Genomic DNA, 14,873 nt, shown 5'->3' with positions numbered 1-14,873 from the left:
ATAACAGTGCTGTATGTCACTATATAGTCTCAATATATTCCATTACAAATCTGCCAGTTTACAAGTAAAATTATGGTTTTTTTCCCCCTACAACTGTCAACACTGAAGACAAACTGAGTTCTGAATGTCATGCTATGTTCTCTATTTTATGCATTGTCAGTAATAAAGATGCCATAGTACAAATTATGCCCTCAGCTATACCTACACAATGCCTGTCCAACGTCAGGCTGGGTAGGAAAGGGCCTCCATGAAAAGGAGAAAAAAAAAAAAAAGGTTCTCAGGAGGAGGTCTAAGCAATGGTGGCCTGAAAGGATAGAGATGATCTTTTCTCCCTCAGACAGGGAGATTAGAAGCACTGCAGTTGCTGCTCCATGCAGTGTTTCTCCAGTGGATCCAAGCTACCTATATACTTGGCCTGCCATATACTGCATCTTCTGTTCAAATTCATTGCAACATTATACAGTGTCACAGATAAGAGCCTAGAAATTGCAATACTAGATCAGACAAATGGTCCACTGGTCTAGAATCCTGCCTCTGACAGCGGCCAATACCAAATACTTCAAGGGTACAAGTCCCAGAACACATGACATGGCAGGCACATTAAATTCAAACAGGTGGTAAGGGCCAACACCTGACGTCAGAATCTGCAGGTGCTGGAGCTGTCTGCATACTCAGGAAGACAGCTCTGCACTGGTTCGTGTTTGAATCATCATCTTCAGAAGCATAAGGACCAACAACATAAAATGAAAGCCTGAATTATGCATAAATTGATTACTCCCTACCCAACACTCCATTTGCAAGGAAGTGTCCTACTTGTCAATAGTGAAAGGATTTTTTTAAACCCAGGAAAAATTATGCTGCTAATCCCACTTTTTATTCCTGTCATCCACGATGCCCAATATTTATGTTTCCATACATTTTGCTTTATTTCGTTCTTCTTCTTTGTATTCAGTGATATATTTCTCATTAATCTAACCTTGAGGCACTAGCCATCAACTTTTTTCCTTTGAATTTTTATTTGAAAACTTGTTTGAAAGTTGAAAAATTGTTTAAGTATCTTTTCAATGATTAATATATCTTTACCAATTTAAAAGCCTTCTATTGCTCTGAACTTTCCCAGTAATCCGCAGAAGTCATGTAATCTATTTTGCATAATCTATATAGCCAACCATTCAAATTTATACATCATCTTAACAACTTGCATCCCATTATGAAACTCAGAATATTTCCTTGTCTCAAGATGAGGCTTAAAAACAAAGCTCACCGATTTTCCCATCTCATGTCATTTACACCCACAAATGGATATCTGCCTTCATTCTTTTTCAAAGATGTTTAAATGCAATACATTTTCACAAGTAAGTCTATGCTAACAGTGAAACTTAAAAAAATACTTAGGCTCTTATATCATGCTTTTCACACAGAGTTTAAAGGTTTTTAAAAAGGAATAAGTGAAATTATCCCAAATTTACAGATGAGTACGTAAACAGGCACAGAAAGATGAAGTGATTTGCGCAAGATCACCCAACAGCTCAGTACCAACACAGCTCAAGTCCTCCATCCACTGAACCATGCTCCCTCCCTTGAAGTGAAAACATTAAACACGGTTTAATTAAAGACTTTCAAAAGTGACTAGTGATTTTAGGTGTCCCACTTTTTGGGTGTTCTAGTTGAGACACAGTAAAGGGCCCTGTTTTTCAGGTGTCATTTCCCAAAGATCTACTCATATTAGCACACCCTGACTCAGAAGTAGATTAGAACTTATATTAATAAGTGGCTATGTTATGAGAGACAGTGTGGCCTAGTGGCTAGAGCACTGGATGGAACGTGGGAGACATGGGTTCTATTCCTGGCTTTGCCACTGCTGGGTGATGTTCGGGCAAGCCATTCAAGTTTTTGTGCCTTGGTTTCTCCATACATAAAATGAGAACAATGATACTTTGTAATGAGCTTTGAAATCTACTGATGAATAAGAGCTAGTATCTAATGGCATAATAAAACCCAAGTGTGACTGGGTAAACGTTTTCAAAAACTAAAAGGAAGAAGCAATTTAACCTTGTATTCAATCTGAGGAGCTAAAATGAACATAATATTACATACCTTGTGCAAGCATGTTAAACTCCAAAAACAGTGCTATGTGATAAAGCTCCATAGCTTCTTCAGCCCTAGTCATGTTTAGTTTTCCTGCTACGAGAGCCTGAACTTCGCTTAGACTCCCCACTGAGGGGCTGCAGTGCAAAACTGAGAGGTCCACCACATCTGTATACATACAGTTTAAAATGACCTTAGCATATTTTTTTGGTATGATAGATTCATCCAGTATAATTCTAGTTGGAGTCCGCAGCGTTCGGTCTGTGATTTCTTCACCAGTTCGTATCCTCCTTTGCAGTAGGTGTCGAAAAAATGGCGACCGTGATGAAATAATAGCTTTGTGAGCTCTGAGCTCTTCATCTAAACAGTTTGGACTTCCACCAAATGATTCTACCATTTCAGAGTTGGATGAAAAACTAAGAACCACATCATAGTAACACATATAATCAAACAGCCCACGCATATCAACATCTAAGGAATTTGGTGTTCCAAATTCTTCACTAAGCTGCACAAGGATATCAACATTTTGGAATCTCGAATCTTCCATTCCAAACTCTCCTGTATAAAGGTAGTGTAACAAAGCTGAAAACATAGGCATGTCTATGCCAGCTGTGTTGATATCCATTATTATCTCTGCTCCATATTCTGGTGAGGAAGAAAGCAGTGTCTTAAAAAATGGACACCTTGCTGCTAATATCGCACGATGCACAGGGAAGCAAGTTTCTTGAAATATTAAGTCTACATCAGTACAATATTTGTACTCATACAAATCAGCCATGTCTTTCTGTAGTGTCCTGGCTTCTGGTCTTGCCAAACTTGCTTGTAGAGAAAGTTCCTTTAAGGCTGAAGTTCCCTCATACTCCTCTACTAATGCATTGACATCTCTAACATCCCAGCCTGAGAGGAGCTCTCGCATCTGCTTGGCATGATCAGCAGACCGGCTAGATTTCCGACGCTTAATAAATTTCTTTTTGAGGGTGGCAAGGCCAGAGCTTTTCTTTTTCTTGTCTTGAGGTTTCTCATGGCCATGGTCAAGGCTATACAGTTTTGATTCACAGCCATAACCCTGATGAGAGTAGGATGATGTTCCTGAAGATGAAAGGAAAATTTAATGGGATTAAAAACATATGAAGAAAAAAATTAATGTTGAACCACTGGTATCTTTGGTTAGATAAAGATTAGCAAATGTCATCACAAATTACATAATCTTCCCTTGTCTTTACATCGAGTTCTTTAAATAGGCACTAGTCAGATTTGCAAGTGAATCACTGCAGGTTCATTTATTCATCTCCGAGCAATAGCCTTTAGTACAATTTGTTAACCAGAGGCAAAGGAGTAATAAAATTATCCACTTTTCCAGAATAGATAATAAATGTGTATAATCTAATTCTAAAGTTCACAAATACAATATGGTTTTCCGACCCCACCCAAACCCACTACATTGTGAGAATCCATTTTAATTTAAAGTATATGTTTTGCCTGCATTTCCAAACTGTAGCTACTGAAAAAGGCATGATCAGCTTTTTGCAGATTTTTATTTAACAAATTTTTAAAACTTTTTGTTACAACCCATGTGTTGACCTCATTTTACTTATAAACCCCAATCTCTAAATACACTATTGCAGACATGGCAAAAAAAAAAACCAACAGAAGTCTTATTTTTTCCAGTTGCCATATGACAGGTAGGGAAAAGATTTCACATGAACCAAACAAACCTTACATGGGGAAATACATTCATCTACTTTAGAAAAGCAGCAGATATAATCTAGCAATTACAAAAAAAAATAAAAAATTATTATGGTAACAATGCTTATTTAGAATAGTATTTTCAAATATACTTTTTAATAAAGTATTTTACATGTGTACTATTGATATTACACAGTGTGGTTCTATCTTTTTCAGTCTGCAGAGTCACTACACCACCTTTATTCTCAACTAACTTAATCCTCTGTGCCCTATATAAACTAAAAGTTTTATCGTGGCTTTTATAACATATATACTTTATTGCACATTTTCTAAGAGAGCTTCATTATTTTAAGTAGGATTGAGTGATACACTCATGTTACAACATTACTATGAAATTAGCCTGTGAAAATACAGTGTTAGTTATATAGCTAATATTGTAGCATTTCAGATTAAGCCTCGTGAACTGTGAAAAGCACAAACTCAGCTGAAACCACTTTTTAGAACCTGGCGGACTGTGGGAACAAAGAATTGTTCTGTAAATTGTTGTGACTCACTGTCACCAATGCAGATGGCTGTGTAATTCCACTGTATACTTGTTATGCAAAAGCAGTTAAAACCTCGCCACCCATTTTACAGTATTTGCTTTACTGGTTCTGCAACACAGGACAGTTTGTGGATGAAGGAAGTGTCTCTCCCACTGTACCCAGCTTCATTTAAATTCTACCAGAACAGGGAATGCCTCAAGTTTACAGTATGAGTAACAAGTAAAATTATCTGAAGATTTAAATGAAAAGCTACGGACAGCTCAAAGGATTGCAACCCAAAAGATCCTACTTCACAATTCCAAAAAACAAACATCCTTTCTCCCCATGTTTTATTGTTCATTGATCTCTCCATTGCAACATCTTTATTTGTGTGATCTTTATATTAGACAGAAAGCTTGGAGCAGGAGTCTACTCTTATTAATTGCCATCCACACTTGTGGCACTATGTAAAATAATTATAATTCCATAAAATACACTATGTTGAAGTGCATTTTCCAAAAAGGGAACATGCAAGAATGTCAACAGACCTGCAGAAAAATTAAAAGTGCTTAAATTGCATTTGATGGTTCTGTGATCCCCAGGCTCCAAAATAATAAGAAGATTACAAAAAGCTCCTAAAAAAAAAAATGCAGACCAGGACTGCAGAACTCTCATCCCCTCTTCTTTTACTTGCACCTGAATCACCTCTGAAAATCAAAACATGGTGCAATTTAGCATGTACTAGACACCATGTACGAGATACAGGCCCTAACTGTAATTAATACTACAGTATTATGTACAATCATGTATTCTATCTATTCTGAGAGTACACTATTATTTTAATAACTGTATGTCAACCCAGATTTGAGCCAGAGGGAAAAAATGAGAAAGCCTGAAGATATAGATGGGTCACTGTTGTAATTTAGCAGCTCAGCATCTCTCTGCAAAACACTATTTTCAATTAATGTCTCCATATGCTGATTTGATTTTCTTCTTAGTCCAACAGTGGAAAAATAAAATTAAAGAATTTATTTTTCCCCTTTGAGACACTGAGTTGTTACATGCTGTGAATTTTAAAATGACAATTGCTTCATGCTCCTCAGTTTATACTCATCTTTGAGCAAACAAACATTTCAGAAAACAGATAACTGCCCAAAGAAACTACTTGGCCAAGTGACAATGAATAATAATGGGATTTATCCAGTCCTCTGCATGCCTATACTTTTTCAGAATGGAATTGTAGAACTGTATTTAAAAATAAAACCTTAAATAGGCATCTCACCACGGTAAATGGTATGAAAGCCTTATTCTGAGTTTTGAAAGCAAAGCAGCAACAAAGATGAAAATGTTATGTTTAAATCTTTAGTAGAACAAACGTATTCTCAGAGCAGCGGGGGAAAAAAGGGCGTACTTTCTATTTTATGTACTCTCTCTTTATGAACTGCAAGTGACTAGTGTTCTTGGAAGGAAGTGACTAGCAACACAGGGCAGGCACCATGAAAATACTCCAACTGCTTTACCGATTAGTTTTCTCAATCTAGCACTCAGACTATACCTATACTATGACATTGGTATCAAGTTTTAATGGGGAATAAGTAGAGACTAAGATAACATGATTTGAACCTAGATTCCCCAGAAGTAAAAAGATAGTGTGTACAAAACCACCTTATGACCTTGTTTTCATATATCCAGTTTTATTTTTAGAAAGTAAATAAATCTCATGGATAGAAAACATGTTCCATACATAGTCATGGGACTAGAAAAGTGCTAATTTCTAAGAATAAACAGTAGTTATTCGATCAACTGCTGAAAGGCTCAGTAACAGAGTCTTATTCTGTTAGAGGAAAATAGATATTGTGCTCAGTCATGGAACCAAAAGAATGAAGAAAGAAGAAACAAGACAACAAAAAGTCAAGGAGACTAGAGGAGAAAAAGAGGGTAGGGAAAGACATTAGGGGAAAGGCCCTGATAATCCTTATACATAATCATGGTATTGTAGGGTTTTAGGCTGGGATTTTCAAAGCAACCATAAGAGGACTAGGTGCTTAACTTCCATTGATTTTCACTGAGATTTGATGTCCTTTTTCCCCAAGCTTCTTTGAAAATCTCAACCTTAATTCTCACTGGATAAATTGTGGGTCGCTGTAATTTAGAGGTGACAAATGTTGGTATCTATCTTAGGGTTTTATATTGCAGCCCATCCCTGCATCTTCCACATATAATTAATAGCAATAGCCAAGTTCCTAGTTAACTCCATGGAATCTCTGGCATGTCTCCTTTTCAGGGTAAAACTGCTTGGGGTATGGTCTGGTTGACTAGGTTGACTGATTTCAGGGTCAGTTGTCTGGAGGGAGCGGGGGATTAGGGTTGCAGCATTCAGGTAGATGGAGATATCAATCTTGTGAGTGTTATTCTTGCTATGATGGAAAGACTTGCGCTTGGGATTGTAAAGGAAGATAGCTCAATTTGTTTATCACTACTACTTGTTAATCAGAAATTAAAGGGATATAAGTGGAACACTTAAATTTTTAAAGTCTTGCAGGAAGTAATGTCCCAGGCACTCAGGTGATATTTACAACAACAGTTTTCTTGGCATCCTGAAGTGAGTACACACACAAAATGAAGAGTCTACTTTGGAGATAAGCAGTATGTTATGAAGATTGCATCTACTCAGATTCTCAGTAACTTCTGGTGGATTAAAAGATGCATATTCAAAAAGGATTCAAAGAGATGATTCTCTGCTTAGGACGTATCTGCACTTTCAGTGATGATTAAATATAGGAATAATATTGCATCATAATCATTGGTTAACTATTGATTCCACATCACAAGTAAAAGCACTCAAAAAAAGGAGTTTCACATCTTATATAACTATGTGCTTACATTGCAAATTAGGATTTTAAATGTCAACAACGGGTAATCCAAGAAAATAAGTGGTAGCATAAGAGCATTTATGCTATTTACCATAACAAGAACAATCTTCAGGCTGTCAGATTTCTGAAGAAGATTTAAAAAAAAAATGCCATCAGTGAAACCAGTCGGCTTTTTAATTATTTGTATTATGGTAGTGTTTAAGGGCCCCCATTGTGAAACAAACATACACACACCTCCAAAGAGCTTTGATTTAAGAGCTCCTAAAACACACAAATTTCTGTTTAAATGATTTTAGTGCTGCTGCAAAATAAAGGCCTCTGTTTATCAGAAGAAAAATAGAGTAGGGACAGGAGAATGGAGTTTCCCAGGTTGTGCCTGAACCATGTACTGGAGTGATCACCTCTATGGGGGAGAAAGTGATTCAATCTCTTTGTAGACAGTGTCAACAACACAGGAAAGAGGAGGGGGGGGGAGAAGAGGGGGAATAAAAATAGAAACATTTTAATTTTATTAAAATATGACGCACAGAGCTTTCTGGGGGAAACAAAGTGGAAAAATGGTACATGTACTGTTTAACAGGTACCATCTGTCCCTGTAAGCAAGGACAGTTGTCATGTATGGTTAAGACTGTCCAGAGAGCCAACTGTGATGGTGGTTTTTATCACATGGACATCTGTCCATTAGGAACTGGGAACATCAACTCATTTTGCACATAGGCCAAATAGTTATTAAAAAGTACCAGATTTCATGCACTACTGAGCTTGAGTGGATTCAAACAGGTGAAGTAGAACATAAAAGGCTCTGCATCCCATTACCAGTACTGCAAGCAATCCAAGCCCACTGCACATATAATACAGTAAATGTTATAAAAATGGCAGGAGAATTGAAAGTTACCTATGAATGTCTGTTGTGCCTGCGAATTTCCCCCTACCCTTGGGGAACACGAATGAGGGTAGTTAGATGCATTAGCACCCATCTTCTTCAGTCACTCAGGCATGCCGCCTGCTGGCTCTTCAATGTATTATCCCATAATCCATTATAAACCTTCAATCCCAGATCCAGCAGACTATGTTCCTCCATTTCTAAAGAAAAAACAAAAAATAGCAATAAATGATTGTTTTATTAATTGTTCTCAATAGGTAGTCTAAAATGTATGAAATTGAAAAAGCTCATTTATGTTCCTAATCAGACATCCTCTAGTACAATTTTCAAGACAAAAATAACTTTAAAAAGTGATCACCCTATGGATGACGATCAAAGAATATTTTTCTTCCAAATTATTCATAATAATGCAGTTGCATGTTAAAATTACCAAGTAACAGGAAAGCTGTATCAATCATTAACTTTTAGCTAGCAAGTTTCTAATTATGGGCCTACCTATAAATTAAAGCAGCAAAGCTTTATAGATCAGTAAAGTTAAAATTACAAGAATTCCCTTTAATGTAGATACAGTTTAACTGTATAAAACGGATTATACCAGGTACAGCTTATTCTGGTTGGGAAAGCAGAATAAACTATCCTGCTAGAATGCACCTTTATACCATTATAAATGCATCCACACCAGGATTTAAAACCAGTATAACTATATATATAAGTAAACTCATAACTAACAGTTATACTTTTCTAGTATAGACCAGCCCTAAGACTTAGATAAATTTGTTAAAAGCAAACCAAGTCTTCACATAAAATAAATTCCTTATAGAAAATACAAGGTGTACTTTAATGTCAAAAGGTAGGTAATCATGTACAAGTAAATATTGCAATGCACTAGGTAAGCCAGGGAACTCAGCACCAAAGACATATAGCACAAGGATTCATGTTGTATGTACAGACCTTAGTCCATCCCGTGCTATGCTGCACACTGAGCTACCCACATTTTCCACCCTTGCCTGTCAACTGCCCTTCTCTCCAAATCTGGCAATTTCACATTGAGGTGCTTGATGTCATTCAGAACTGTTAGTTTCCATGTTATTCACGGTCTTCCTCTCTCTCTTCTTGCGTTTTCTGGCTTCCATTCAAGGACGGTATTTGGTAAGCATTCTTTTTCCATTCTCAGCACGTCCCAGCCACTGTCATCTTCTTTTGTAGATTACTTGTGAGAGGGTGTCTTGTCCAGTAATTTTTCTGATCTCATTCGTCTTCCTGTCTCTATATGTTATTCCCAATATTCTTCTCAGACATTTGTGATGAAATGCATCCAGCCTTTACATATCTTTCTTGGTAAATTGCCATGTCTCATGGATATATGTTGTGATGGCGATAACAATTGCTTTGTACACGTTCAGTTTTGTCTTGAGGGAGATGTTTTTTCTTTGAAATGCATTATTTGCCTTCCCAAGTCATCTTATTTCCTTGGAACTAGGACCATCTTGGCTGATGGTACTTCCAAGATATGTAAAATTGTTCACCTTCTCCAGTTTTGATTTGTGTCCCTATAGTCCCCATTAACATGACTTTACATTTCTTTGCATTGTATCGCAAACCTATCTTCTCCATTACTTTTTACTTGGTTTATACATTTGCGTAGTCCGTTGGCATCTTCATTGATAAGAGCAATGTCGTCAGCAAAGTCTAGATCAAATAGCCTTGAATTGTTCCATTTTAGGCTATATGTATCACTGTCACATTGTTCTAATCCATAGTCGATGACTAGCATAAACAAAAAAAAAAAAGAGACAGAACACACCCCTGCATGATACCTGTCTTGTTGCTGAATGGCTCTCTCAATCCATTTTCCATTTTAATGCAGAATTTTGAGTTGGTATAGAATGTCTTCATTATGGAATTCCAACAAAATTAATTAACATTTTGTTCCACAATTCTCCACATTGTTTTTCAGTTTACACCAGGGGTCTCAAACACACAGCTCATGGAGTTATTTGCTGCAGCCCTCCAAGCTCCCCCGCAACCTCCGGAGTTATTTCCTGCTGTCGCCAAGCTCCCCTCACCCACTGCCCCCCGTTCCCCCCAGTGTGCTGCATCCCCGCTCTTCTGCCTACCTCCAGGCATTTGGTGGTGCTTAGCACTTTCCATGAGGGAGTGGGGAGGAGCAGGGAGACGTGCACTCAGGGGAGGTGGCGGAGAAGAGGCAGGGCAGGGGCGGGGATTTGGGAAAGGGGTTGGAATAGGGGGAGGGAGAGGGCAGAGTTGGGGTGGGGACTTTGGGGAAGAGGTTGGAATGGGGGCGAGGAAGGAGTGGGAAGAGGCGGAGCAGTGGCCTTGTGGAAGGGGTGCAGTGGGGGCAGGGCCAGAAGTAGAGGGTGGGGACTTTTGTATCTTTATACATAAAGGTGTCAGTGATGTGGCCCTTGGGCCAATGTACTAGTCCTCATAGAATCATAGCATATCAGGGTTGGAAGGGACCTCAGGAGGTCATCTAGACCAATCCCCTGCTCAAAGCAGGGCCAATCCCCAACTAAATCATCCCAGCCAGGGCTTTGTCAAGCCTGACCTTAAAAACCTCTAAGGAAGGAGATTCCACAACCTCCCTAAGTAACCTGTTCCAGTGCTTCACCACCCTCCTAGTGAAAAAGTTTTTCCTAATATCCAACCTAAACCTCCCCCACCACAACTTGAGACCATTACTCCTTGTTATGTCATCTGGTACCACTGAGAACAGTCTAGATCCATCCTCTTTGGAACCCCCTTTCAGGTAGCTGAAAGCAGCTATCAAATCCCCCCCCAAATTCTTCTCTTCTGCAGACTAAACAATTCCAGTTCCCTCAGCCTCTCCTCATAAATCATGTGCTCCAGCCCCCTAATCATTTTGGTTGCCCTCCGCTGGACTCTTTCCAATTTTTCCACATCCTTCTTGTAGTGAGGGGCCCAAAACTGGACACAGTACCTCAGACGTCCCTCAATCTGCTGGCAATGCCCCTACTTATACAGCCCAAAATACCGTTATCTTTCTTGGCAACAAGGGCACACTGTTGACTCATATCCAGCTTCTTGTCCACCGTAACCCCTAGGTCCTTTTCTGCAGAACTGCTGCCTAGCCATTCGGTCCCTAATCTGTAGCAGTGCATAGGATTCTTCCGTCCTAAGTGCAGGACTTTGCAACTTGTCCTTGTTGAACCTCATCAGATTTCTTTTGGCCCAATCCTCCAATTTGTCTAGGTCACTCTGTATCCTATCCCTACCTTCAAGCGTATCTACCACTCCCCCCAGTTTAGTGTCATCTGCAAACTTGCTGAGAGTGCAGTCCACACCATCCTCCAGATCATTAATGAAGATATTGAACAAAACTGGCCCCAGCACCGACCCTTGAGGCACTCCGCTTGATACCGGCTGCCAATTAGATATGGAGCCATTGATCACTACCCATTAAGCCTGACGATCTAGCCAGCTTTCTATCCACCTTATAGTCCATTCATCCAGCCCATACTTCTTTAACTTGCTGGCAAGAATACTGTGGGAGACCATATCAAAAGCTTTGCTAAAGTCAAGGAATAACACATCCACTGCTTTCCCCTCATCCACAGAGCCAGTTATCTTCTCATAGAAGGCAATTAGGTTAGTCCAGGCATGACTTGCCCTTGGTGAATCCATGCTGACTCTTCCTGATCACCTTCCTCTCCTCTAAGTGCATCAGAATTGATTCCTTGAGGACCTGCTCCATGATTTTTCTAGGACTGAGGTGAGGCTGACTGGCCTGTAGTTCCCCGGATTCTCCTCCTTCCCTTTTTTAAAGATGGGCACTAAATTAGCCTTTTTCCAGTTATCCGGGACCTCCCCAGTTCGCCATGAGTTTTCAAAGATAATGGCAATGGCTCTGCAATCGCATCCACCAACTCCTTTAGCACCCTCGGATGCAGCATATCTGGCCCCATGGGCTTGTGCTCGTCCAGATTTTCTAAATAGTCCTGAACCACTTCCTTCTCCACAGAGGGCTGGTCACCTCCTCCCCATGCTGTGCTGCCCAGTGCAGTAGTCTGGGAGCTGACCTTGTTTGTGAAGACAGAGGCAAAAAAAGCATTGAGTACATTAGCTTCTTCCACATCCTCTGTCACTAGGTTGCCTCCCTTATTCAGTAAGGGGCCCACATTTTCCTTGACTTTCTTCTTGTTGCTAACATACCTGAAGAAACCCTTTTTGTTACTCTTAACATCCCTTGCTAGCTTCAACTCCAAGTATGATTTGGCCTTCCTGATTTCACTCCTGGATGCCTGAGCAATATTTTTATACTCCTCCCTGGTCATTTGTCCAATCTTCCACTTCTTGTAAGCTTCTTTTTTGTGTTTAAGATCAGCAAGGATTTCACTGTTAAGCCAAGCTGGTTGCCTGCCATATTTACTATTCTTTCTACACATTGGGATGGTTTGTTCCTGCAACCTCAATAAGGATTCTTTAAAATACAGCCAGCTCTCCTGGACTCCTTTCCCTCTCATGTTATTCTCCCAGGGGATCCTGCCCATCAGTTCCCTGAGAGAGTCAAAGTCTGCTTTTCTGAAGTCTGTATTCTGCTGCTCTTTCTTCCTTCTGACAGGATCCTGAACTTGACCATCTCATGATCACTGCCTCCCAGGTTCCCATCCACTTTTGCTTCCCCTACTAATTCTTCCTGGTTTGTAAGCAGCAGGTCAAGAAGAGCTCTGTCCCTAGTTGGTTCCTCCAGCACTTGCACCAGGAAATTGTCCATGTGGCCCTGTGGTGATTTGAGTTTGAGATCCCTGGTTTACACTATCAAATGCCTTTTGAAAGTTCACAAAATTGATGGCAAGACTGCCTTAGAATTCAATTGTGTTCTCAATAATCCATCTCAGGGTGAAAACAGTGTCTGTGCATGATCTCCCTTGTCTAAATCAGATTGTTGTTCATGTAGGTCTGGTCTACACTGGGGGGGGGGGGGGTGTTTCGATCTAAGGTACGCAACTTCAGCTACGCGAATAGCGTAGCTGAAGTTGAAGTACCTTAGTTCGAATTACTTACCCGTCCTCATGGCGCGAGATCGACGTCCGCGGCTCCACCATCGACCTCCGCCACCGCCGTTCGCGGTGGTGGAGTTCCGGAGTCGATGGGAGCGCGTTCGGAGTTCGATATATCGCGTCTAGATGAGACGCGATATATCGAACTCCGAGAAATCGATTGCTACCCGCCGATATGGCGGGTAGTGAAGACGTACCCGTAGTGTGGTATTCATCTTTTCTTTCATTCTGTTCAGGAGGACTGCTGCTAATACTTTTCCTGTGACAGATAGAAGTGTTACTCCCCTCCAATTTGAACAATTGTTTAGATCACCTTTCTTTGGTAACTTGATTATGATACCGAGGGCCCTTCTCCTCCGTCCATATTTTGTTGCACAGCGAACAGATGACTGATTCCATGTCTTCACCTCCATATTTAAGCATATCAGGATGAATGCCATCCAAACCAGTTGCCTTCTTATTTTTCAGCTTCTGCTGTGCTTTTTACACTTCTTTGATTTTTACCTCAGATCCATTTATATCTAGGTCTAGTGGTTTATCATTGCTGAATTCCAGTCTTGTAACTGGCTCTGGTCTGTTTAGCACTTCTTTGAAGTGTTCCAGCTATCTATTTTCTTGTTCCTCCTGCGTTTTTAAAATTTCTCCTTGTTTCCCTTTCACTGGGATACTTCTGAATTTTGATCCATATCCTGTTAACTGTTTCAGGATTGTGTAGACTGTTCTTTTATCGTTTCTTTCCCCTGCTTCTTTAGCTTCACTAGCCTTACTTTCTATCCAATTTCGCTTATCTTTTTGCATTGTTTCTTTACTGCTTTGTCTATGTACAGGCACAAGCTTATTTAAATCCTCCTCTTCTCAGGAAGATCTGTTTAGATTTGTTTTCAATTTGCAGTGTTAACATTTTATCACCACAGGGAACAACAGCCTGTCAGCTGAATATCAGCAGCCTAAGGTGCACATCCTCCCCCACAATGAAAACACAGATGCATTGGATGGAGGGGATTATGTACTTATGTCTAAGTTGAAAGGTGTCTACAAAATGCTTTATTATAATAGCCCAGGAACCCAATAAGATTTAGGGACCCATTGTGCTAGGCACTGTATAGAAAGCAAAAAAACAGTTCCCTGCCCTAGAGAGCTTACAGTCTCAGGGTTTAATCTACATACAAAACTTGTATCGCTTTAACTATACTGGTATAAAGGTTAAAGTAGTACAACCCCCCTCCACACACACACAATTAACTTTTGTTCTGTTGTTCAACCAGCCTTAATAAGTTGCATTAAAATGTACAAAGTTAGATAACTATTTAATTCTAACATTGGCAAACAGTACACACTTTATTCCTTTAAATCATAGAAGACATGACTGAGGGTAGTAGGGGGTGGGGGGGAGAAAGGTGGAGGACAGTACCAGCAGTCTTCTTTCTAGTTAGAAGGCTTAGGGCTTGGGCTAGTAAGTGTAAGTTTTTCAAGCTCTGTACATAAGTAACAGGGGGGAAAAAAAACTGTCTCAAACAGCACAGGGGCTCAGAAAAACCTGTCAAACAGAAGACCATGACAGTGTGAACTTTTTTTCTGCCAACTCCAAAATTTGGTTTAATTATAAGTAGATTTAGTTTCTATAAACAAGATACTCTGGTTTTCTTGCGCTCTCTATTCAGCAACTGTAGTGCCTTCCAGGATGCATAACTAAAGAGCAAAGGTTACAAGGTTCTCTTGTTTCTGTTCTTAAATATCATGATGTAAAGCTGTCACAGCTACTGACAATTATAAAGAG

General features: G+C 39.7%; 1 protein-coding gene across 2 annotated transcripts in view; it reads right to left on the bottom strand.

The window, feature by feature from the left end:
- BTBD7 (BTB domain containing 7) overlaps nucleotides 1–14,873 on the bottom strand; it is a 100,274-nt gene that overhangs the window by 49,906 nt on the left and 35,495 nt on the right. For both annotated transcript variants that reach the window (XM_045016054.1, XM_045016053.1), the window contains exons 2-3: nucleotides 8,067–8,254; nucleotides 2,098–3,177 (exon numbers count right to left, since the gene is read on the bottom strand). In XM_045016054.1, coding sequence (XP_044871989.1) covers nucleotides 2,098–3,177; nucleotides 8,067–8,148 — 1,162 coding nt within the window. In that variant the 5' untranslated portion in view covers nucleotides 8,149–8,254. The remainder of the gene's footprint in view (nucleotides 1–2,097; nucleotides 3,178–8,066; nucleotides 8,255–14,873) is intronic.

The sequence above is a fragment of the Mauremys mutica genome, chromosome 4 (assembly GCF_020497125.1).
Source record: "Mauremys mutica isolate MM-2020 ecotype Southern chromosome 4, ASM2049712v1, whole genome shotgun sequence".
Taxonomy (NCBI): Eukaryota; Metazoa; Chordata; order Testudines; family Geoemydidae; genus Mauremys; species Mauremys mutica.
This window is presented reverse-complemented; position numbering and strand designations above follow the sequence as displayed.